Source organism: Xenopus laevis, chromosome 3L (assembly GCF_017654675.1).
Source record: "Xenopus laevis strain J_2021 chromosome 3L, Xenopus_laevis_v10.1, whole genome shotgun sequence".
Lineage (NCBI taxonomy): Eukaryota > Metazoa > Chordata > Amphibia > Anura > Pipidae > Xenopus > Xenopus laevis.
This window is the reverse complement of record NC_054375.1, coordinates 123,147,788-123,157,976: the sequence shown is the minus strand read 5'-3', so window position 1 is coordinate 123,157,976 and position 10,189 is coordinate 123,147,788. Positions and strand designations below refer to the sequence as shown.

The 10,189-nt window shown below is 39.1% G+C and overlaps 1 protein-coding gene across 1 annotated transcript; it reads left to right on the top strand.

The window, feature by feature from the left end:
• The first annotated feature begins 2,935 nt into the window (after positions 1-2,935).
• Positions 2,936-8,764, top strand: dpp8.L (dipeptidyl-peptidase 8 L homeolog). The gene is given in 3 exon segments (NM_001171957.1): positions 2,936-3,024; positions 5,337-5,606; positions 6,950-8,764. Coding segments are annotated over 2 exon segments (270 nt in total). The 5' UTR covers positions 2,936-3,024; positions 5,337-5,344; the 3' UTR covers positions 6,958-8,764.
• The last annotated feature ends 1,425 nt before the right edge of the window (positions 8,765-10,189 follow it).

Here is a 10,189-nt window from a genome sequence, read left to right as displayed (position 1 = left end):
GTACGTTATCTAATTCTGTCTTTTAGTTTAAACTGGTTTGACCTACATATTGTTTCTGACACTTATTACAGATTAATAAATAAACAACATTTTTTGTGTTGCAATTAATAAAGTGTTTTATGGGTGGTAGAAGAAGTAAAAACAGGTGTTTTTTCATATATTTACCCGTGATGCACCTATTTGCACCTCATTGAAAACAACCTTTTGTTTGTAACCCAGTATTTTGTTTTCCTTTAAATCAAAAAGAACTAGGTGTGAGTTTGTTACCTAAAGTTTCTCTTCTAGAGACACATTTATATCCATTTTGAAGAATTTTCTTTAGTGTGGGGTCTAAAATAACTAAATTCCTATTAATAAATCGAGATACATCTGAAACCCTATCATGCATTTTGACATATAGTGTACATTAGTAACATTTATTAATAGGAATTTAGTTATTTTAGACCTCACACTGAAGAAAATTCTTCAAAGGGGATATAAATGCGTGTCTAGGAAACTGTTTTTGCCAGGAGATACATGGAGTTGGACCCCCTCACCCTGGTCTCACGTCACCATATGCCATTCCCCTGAGTTTTCCAGTTTTTCATTTGCAATTATTCCACTTCAGGAATTTGCAATGTCACTTCTAGTGGCTAAACAACACACTGTTGTCCAGGTTAGTAGGCTGCTGTCCTGAGTATGGACCCAAAACAATGATCCTCTCAATTATTATCTGATTCAGATATCAAAAGACCAGACTAAATCTGAAAAAGGCATTAGGTCATTAATTCTATCGTCTGCCAGTGGACAGCAGCATTACTAAAGGCTAGTGGGTCCTGGGGCAAAGTTTGCACTGGGGGCCATACCTTGGTGCAAACCCTTCCTCCTTCAAATGCCATCAGCATGCAGCAATGAGCGCTCAAGCACTGCAGGACTTGATTGGCTTCAGCAGATTCTGGCTGCAGTGATTCAAGTTAGTTTCCCCATGGACTCCACTTCATGAACAGGCCCTGATGCAGTCGTACCCTCTGCTACATAGCACCTGGACAGCATTTTACCAGCTAGAACGGTACAAATGATGCTTGATGCCAATGTTATTAATAGGGAAGAAAATGTAGGATTTTTTTCAGAAAATGTGGTAACTTAATCTGCTCCGCTGGTCGATACACATACCCCCCAACTGTCCTGCTTTTGACAGCTCAACTCCCAGTCCAGAATTTGTACTGAAATGTCTCAACTTTCTATATGATCACCTGCATTGAACAGCCAGAAAAAGATACAACGTTTCTAACTTAATTGGCTTTTGGCAGAGAGCCCAGAATAGACAGTTAGATACTGTTGTAACAGTTTTAGATAAGGAGGTCTCTTGGGAGAACTAAGACTCACAGCTATTCACCTTCGATAGCAAAACTTTCATAACCTGCCAAATTTTGCAAAATGGACATGGTAAATTGTGGCAAATCTTTTTGTCCCTCTTTCTGTTTCAAAAATGTTTGGAGGTATGACCCTGCCAATGGGTCTGCATTTGCCCCTTGTGATTTGATAATAGCCATATGTGCCCCCCACCCCCCCTTTGGGTACCGATTGGGTACACAGCTGCTCTTTGACGAATAGTGTAGTTGATTTTCACTCACAGGCCCAGTCTAACATTAGCAAAGCATCTGATTAACCACAGTTAAGCTGGCCATAGATGTTGAGATTTTTAAAAGATCTGATCATCATCGTGAGACCACGGTTATCTCGGAACGATCGTACAAATTTTCCATCAACTAAAAAGACCAATTTGCCAGGAAAACAAAGGGGATCTGCCTGCTTGTCCCTGCAAACATAGAGAGATTGCACTGGGACCGACAAAGATTTTTTAACCTGGCCGATCAATTTCCTGACAGATTTCGGCAGTATAATCGTAAGATGTACGATCATTCGAATCCCACTAACCGCACGATAATTTTGAAGGATTGGCCGGACTTCGCTAAAATCGGTCTTTCGGCAAGAGAAACCTTTGCGTCTATGGGGAGCTTTACACAAATGTGCAATTGTAGGAGAAGCACTGACTGGAATGCATGTAAATGCAATTAGTTTGCAATCAATACAGCCTTTGCTAGAAGAAGAGGCCCTGGTTCAGCTTTTTAGTCTGACTATATTTCTAGAATAGATTATAGCATTATAATCTACAGTCTGGTCATTTCCCTATGGGACCAGAATGTAAATTATATCCTTATAAATGGCATGTTCTGATGTCAGAACGCACCATTTATAACAGGGGCCCCCAGACCGAAGAATTTGACGCAGCGAATCAGAATTTGATGCCGCGCGTCCGCTGGCGCACCCAAATTTGATGCCGGCAACCAAAATTTTATGCCGGCGACCAAAATTTAGACGACGACCCCTCTGACCCCCCCACAAAATGTAGATTCTAATGCATAATGTACCCCCTACTAGAAATTTATAAAGATATCAGAAGTCACCTCAGAGTTATGTGACCTTGTATGGTAAGATAACTCCTCGGTGACTTATAATTTCTTTATAAATTACAGTAGGGGGTACATTATCCACTTTATAATATACAAAAGCCATGAATATCTTGTAAATGATATCCTTATAAACCGTGAGTTCTGATGTCATTTCTGTCACATGACACTGAAACTTGTGTATTATAATAAATAAAGTACCCCCAGTTGCAAAATATGAGGAAATTAGAAGTTACCTCAGAGTTCCATGACCTGTATAAAAGGACTCGGACTTTGGCCTCCTGATTTTATATGGCCATGAAACTCCTTGGTAACTTATAATATCCTTATATTTTACAAGAGGGGCTACTTTATTCACTACATACACAGTACATTGGATTGAGCTATAGAGCTGTAGGTCTATCCTCCCGCCAGTAGGGGTCGTGTGTTTTATGCGTTTCCTCTTACAATGTTCTACAAGGAAGCGGATGTGTTTGCGGGAGTAGCGCAGAGGCTGAGAGCAGCCAAGTCATAACCTGGAAAGGGAGCTGAAGCCGGCTTGGGCCGCCTTTATTAACTCGCTTTCTCATGATAGGTGAGTACTCGAGCTCGGCATAAGAAACGCTGGCAGAGGGGAGCCATAACTAGACGGAGGGCGCCTCAGAAGGTTGGTAACTCTGGGAACCCTCAGCCAGTGTTGCTTCGTGGGTGGTGACAGATTTCCACGGAACTGGCCGATAATAGCCGAAGTGGGTAGTGATACAGATAACCCAGGGAGTTTAATGTTACTATTGCTTATTTTGCTTCAGCCTCTCTGTTCCTATTTAGCACAGTTAGATCCTTCCAGCTACCGGCATTTCCTCAGAACGCTCTAGTCTAGCTGGCCGGTGTTGTGAAACTGATTGCTTTAAAGGGGATGTACATCCAAACAAAGAAGTTTTTTTTCCCCATAAAGAAAGAAGTGAAAATGTCATTCTGAGCAGGTTACCACTATGCATAAATCTAACCGCTTCTTAAATCAGTCATTTCTGACTCTTCAATGGATCCCTTCACAATGTAGTGGAATTCAGACTTCTATGCTTTTTTTACTCTGCTTATTGAGAGAGAGCGAGACAGACACATAGACAGACACACACAGACAGACACATAGACAGACAGACAGACACATAGACAGACAGACAGACACATAGACAGACAGACAGACACATAGACAGACAGACAGACACATAGACAGACAGACAGACACATAGACAGACAGACAGACAGACACATAGACAGACACATAGACAGACAGACACATAGACAGACAGACACATAGACAGACAGACACATAGACAGACAGACACATAGACAGACAGACACATAGACAGACAGACGCATAGACAGACAGACGCGCAGACAGACAGGCGCAGACAGGCGCGCAGACAGACAGACAGACAGGCGCGCAGACAGACAGACAGGCGCGCAGACAGACAGACAGGCGCGCAGACAGACAGACAGGCGCGCAGACAGACAGACAGGCGCGCAGACAGACAGACAGGCGCGCAGACAGACAGACAGGCGCGCAGACAGACAGACAGGCGCGCAGACAGACAGACAGACACACAGACAATCTTGCAGAATCAATCTTCCAAAGGTTTATTTTGCTCAACGTTTCGGTCCCCCACAGGGACCTTTGTCAGGAATCAAACCGTGCACTGGTTACATTAACAATACGGTCACCTTCAAATGAACTTTTAGTATGATGTAACCAATTATATTCTGAGACCATTTACAATTGGTTTTCATATTTTTATTATTTGTGGTTTTTGCGTTATTTCGTTTTTTTTATTCAGCAGCTCTCCAGTTTGCAATTTAGCAATCCGGTTGCTAGGGTCCAAATTACCCTAGCATCCAGGCATTGATTTGCACAAGAGGCTGGAATATGAATAGGAGAGGCCCTGAATAAAAAGGTGGTTCATAAAAAGTAACAATACATTTGTAGCCTCAAAGAGCTTTTGTTTCTTTTTTTAGATGGGGGCAGTAACCCCCATTTGAAAGCTGGAAGAAGAAGAAGGCAAATAATTCAAAAACGATATAAAAAAATAAATGAAGACCAATTGAAAAGTTGCTCAGAATTAGCCATTCTGTAGCATACTAAAAGTTAACTTAAAGGTGAGCCATTCCTTTAATACAAGCAATACCAAGAAACCAATACAGGTTATAAGATTTGATTTAGATGAAATCCTATTTTATGCTGCATTTAAATTATTATGGGTGTCGGGATGCAGATTTAAGTTTTTTAAAGAGATTTACTGTATTAATCGGTTTTATTATCAACTTTGAAATAAGATTTCATTTCGATTGTTGGTGTTTCCTATGTTTTGCACAATACAGATACAGGTATGGGATCTGTTATCCGGAAACCCGTGATCCAGAAAGCTCCGAATTGGAAAGGCCGTTTCCCATAGACTCCATTTTATCCACATAATCCAAATCTTTGAAAGTGATTGCCTTTTTCTCTATTATAATAAAACAGTACCTTGATCCAAACTTACAGATATAATGAATCCTTATTGGAAGCAAAACCAGCCTATTGGGTTTATTTAATGTTTACATAATAGACTTAATGTTTGATGATCCAAATAACGGAAAGCTCCATTATCTGGAAAGCCCCAGCTCCCAAGCATTCTGGATAACAGGTCTCATACATGTACTACTGAACATTGCACCATCGAATAAAAATGTATTCATTTAGCTGCACAGCTGCCAATACTTTTATATTCGAGTTTGCATTTCTGTGATATGTTTGTGGTTGTTCACGGGGCTCAAAGCTGACATTTGTGCTGTGTTGCTTTACTTTGGATGTGCACTGACTTTTTTTTCAGTTATGTACAATAATATACCAAATTAAATGACTAATTTCAGGATGCAACATGGCGGCAGCAATGGAAACTGAACAAATTGGGGTAGAAATATTTGAGTCTGCAAGAAGCCATGGAAGTTCGGAGTCCACTGGGGGGGACCTCAAATCCGAGCCTTTCTTTGTTGAGCGCCATTCCTGGAGCCAGATGCGCAAACTGCTAGCAGACACTAGGAAATACCATGGCTACATGATGGCTAAGGCACCTCATAGCTTCACATTTGTAAAGAGGAATGATCTTGAGAGTCCTCATTCTGATCGCATGTACTACCTGGGTATGTAGAAGTTTCTTGCAGAATGTACAGCTGACATACAAGTCTTTCCTTGCAAATGACATTTAACGTTGTGCATGTTTGTGGCTGATTTACATTTGTTTGCTTTCACTGGGCAATGTTGTTTTTTTTTTTCCCATTGGTCTCCTACAATGCTGAATATATGTCAGTTTGTTTTATATATTGTGTTGCCAAGTTGTGCGCAATGGCAAGTAAGCATTTGTGCGCGAGAGTTTCTTTTCAAAACATGGACATAAATGCACTAGTATTAGAGAATTATTAGATAAGATTTTACCATGGTGGTATTTTTTGTTATGCAGAAAGATCTATCATACAAGACAATTTTTCGTAGTATTTAGCAACACTGCAAAAAAGTATGCATAAACTGTTTTTGTTTTTTTTTTAAATTGTGGAAAACAAATAATAATATGCTAAAATCATTCAAAAATGAATACATAAATATTTATAGGTGCCATTTGTGGGAGAATTCAAAAGCAGTCTTCCTTCCAATGCTGGTTCGCTTGTCTGTAGCACAGAGAATTGCTGGTGGAACTTTTCTGTTGCAGTCTCTGTGGAAAGATTGAGAAAAATAGGTTAAAATAGGACAGTGATCGAATGCAAGTGACAGAGCTATCAGTCCCCCCCCCCCAAAAAAAATGGCAGACCCCCTCCATTTATTCACCTGGAAAAAGCTCTTCAACATTTTAGGTGAAGAAAAGCTCTGAAGCAGTACAGGTGTGGGATCCGTTATGCGACTACCCATTATCTAGAAAGCTCCAAATAGAAAGGCTGTCTCTCATAAACTCCATTATAATTAGTAATCCAAATTTTTAAAATGATTTCCTTTTTCTCTGTAATAATAAAACAGTACCTTATACATGATCCAAACTAAGATATAATAAAACCTTATTGGAAGCAAAACCAGCCTATTGGGTTTATTTAATGTTTACATGATTTTATAGTACACGTAAGGTATGGTGATACAAATAACAGATCTGTTATCTGGAAAGCCCCAGGTCCCAAGCATTCTGGATAACAGGTCCCATACCTATACTACTTTTTTATAACTCTTTATTTTATTTTATTTTTTGTGTAAAGTATTCAGTAGATTTGTATTTTTGGTTTGGTAATTTGTGAATTTCCACCTTTTCAATAAAATTTAAAACAAGAATTCATCCAAGGTAGTGAGAGAACTTTTTTTTTAGTACTGTCACTCAATGTTGTATAAGTAAATGTATAGGGTTGAAGAATTATTTACTATAATAGGGGGCAATGAAGCCTAATTTACAGGGACGCTCTTTACCTTTTTCTGCCTCCTACATTTTTTAATTTATTCTCTATTTCAGGTACATGAGGAACAAGTCCATACAAAAATTGCACTAAGACAGTACAAAACGAATGCATTATTTCATATAGAGAGATAACGGTTCACAGACAGACATTTGATTAAGGGGCTGATTTATCAAAAATCCAGTTCTTTTCTGAACACTGAAAAAAACACGGAGAAGAAAATATGAACAATTATTTTCTGAAACCTCAACTGGTCAGAATTTATTAAAGACAAAAAACGTGAAAAGTCAGAGCCAGAAAAAACTTGTTGTATAGAAGTCAGTGGGAATATTCTCTAACAACTTTATTTTCCCAGTTTATTAAACATTTGAGATTCTCAGTCTAATTGAAATTAAATGGAACCATGTGATTCCCTCTGGCATGCAACTTTTATTCTTCCACAAAAAAATGCACGTGGTAATAATGTTTTGAGGGGTTTTTTTTTCCTTAAATAGGCTAGCATTCAAGAATGCTAGCCTATCGAGATGATGCAATAGCCACCACCCTCCATCTGGCCCTCTCTCATATAGACAAACAAGACACCTACGTTCGAATGCTGTTCATAGACTTCAGTTCAGCATTCAACACTATCATTCCTCAGCATCTGATAGAAAAGTCGAGCCTCTGAAACATCATCTCCAGAACCACCACACTGAGCACTGGAGCCCCTCAAGGCTGTGTGCTTAGTCCTCTACTGTTCACTCTGCTGACGCATGACTGTGCAGCCACACACCGCACAAATCACATCATAAAGTTCGCTGATGACACGACTGTGGTGGGTCTCATCAGCAATAATGACGAGTCACCATTCAGAGAGGAGCAGCGGTTAACAGAATGGTGCAGAGCCAAAAACCTGTCTCTCAATGTAGACAAAACAAAGGAGATGGTTGTTGACTTTAAGAAGACTAGGAGTGACCACCTGCCAAGGTACATCGACGGCTCTAATGTCAAAAGCACTAAATTTCTTGGTGTCCACCTGGCGGAGAACCTCACCTGGGCCCACAACACCAGCTACTTAGCCAAGAAAGCCCAACAGCACCTCTACTTCCTGTGCAAGCTGAGCAAATCCCATCTCCCACCATCCATACTCAAAACCTTCTACAGAGGGACTATCGAGAGCATCCTCAGCAGCTGTATCACTGTCTGGGCTGGGAACTGCACTGTCATGGAGCACAAGACCCTACAGAGGATAGTGAAGACAGCAGAGAAGATCTTAGGTGTCTCTCTTCCTGCCATCAGGGACATTTACACCTCTCGCTGCATCCGTAAAGGCTCCAGCATTGTGGCTGACCCAACACCCCCTTGCACTCACTGTTCACACTCCTGCCATCTGGAATAAGGTACAGAAGCATTAGGGCCCTCACTACCAGACTGTTACAGTTTCATCCCCCAAGCCAAAAGGCTCCTGAATACTCAGGGACTGGACAAATCTCTCACACACACACTCCATCTGACTTTACTATATACCACAACGTTACACAGCCACTGTACGCCATTGTAAAAATAAATAGCCATTGGATACAATTGTTCTCTATGAGCACATCTGCACTTTTATCATGTTCTTTATCATGTTCTTACTACTATCATATCACAATGATACACCCATCATGTCTGACGTTTAGCATTATTTACTTAGCATATTATATCTGCTGAGTGTGCACTGTCTTGTTCTGTCCCTGCACTATGCTGTCTTGTCTTGCACTTGCACTTTTTGTCTGTTGTCCGGTACATGTGTGTAGAACCATGGTCCTAGAGGAACGTTGTTTCGTTTCACTGTGTACTGTACAAACGTATATGGATGAAATGACAATAAACTCAATCTTGACTCTTGACAGAATGTTGTACAAGTTTTGTCTTATCCCAGGACACTGTTTTTTTTCCTTTTTCAATAACCTGAATTTTGATCAATCTGCCCCTGAAAGTTCTAATATTGAAAATACAAGCCCTGTTTCCTGGTTTTGTTTTTCTTGCATTGTATTTAAAGTTAAAGTTTTTTTATGGGAAATTCCCCTTTAATCTTGCAGGATGGCTGGTATATTGGTAATGCCTGTTCTTAGTGTGCATACAGAGCTGTTATTAAAATGAAAGGAATCCTATTATTGCTTGACTTGAATTCTTTGTGGGTGCCTGCCACTGCTGCTCTGCAAAATAAAGCACCTCCCTCCTAAACTCATATAAGCTCAGCTGGTTATTTCTCTTTTATATAAGAGATTTAACACTAAGCTCTTATCACACTGTTTATGCAAAAATACTCTGAAATGAACGTTCAAAAACCTCATACTAACAATGGTACCAGCTAACATATTTTAGCAAATAAATGGGATTATGAAATAAAAGGCACTAAAACATCCTATTGGTTGCTATCGGTTACTGCACCTGGGCAAAGTAAGTGCCTTTTATTATTTTATTACATATGTGGTGTATATATATGTATATATGTATATATATATATATATATATATATATATATATATATATATATGTATGTATGTATGTGTATATATATATATATATATATATATATATATATATATATATATATATATATATATATATATATATATATATATATATTCAGACATATTGTTTAAGGGACAAAAATAACATATGCTCAAAGTTTTCTTTGGTTGTAGGCTACTTGTCTTCCTGTAAATTTGCCACTAGTGCTTTCAGTCCTACTTTTGCCTCTTTTTTAGTTGGAAGCATTTTGGGTAGTACATAGTAACATAGTTAGTTAGGTTGAAAAAAGACACATGTCCATCAAGTTAAACCTTTTAACTCTTATAACTGCTAGTTGATCCAGAGGAAAGCAAAAAACCCCATTTGAAGCCTCTCCAATTTGCCTTAGAGGGGGAAAATCAACTTGTACTATGAGCTATCTTCCATAACCCTGTATTCCCTCACTTGCTAAAAAGCCATCCAACCCCCTCTTAAAGCTATCTAGGGGGATATTTATCAAAGGCAGATTATTATTTCTTGAATTTTATCTTTTGAATTTATTTTTTTGTTTTGCACATTTGGTTTCCCAGACATTTGAAGACTTATTTTCCTTTTATTGTCACAAGGCTTTATACTGATTATTTTGCTTTGTAAATAAAACAATGGCTCGTTTACTACTACCACCGCCAGTTGTGTTTATCCTTGTTTGCTGCAATAGCACTTGGAAAGAAACCATGTGTTTTTCTACTTGGTGTATTCTGCAGTCCTTTAACAACACATGCTGGGACTACCTGTAATAAATTCAAGCTGGTAGTCGG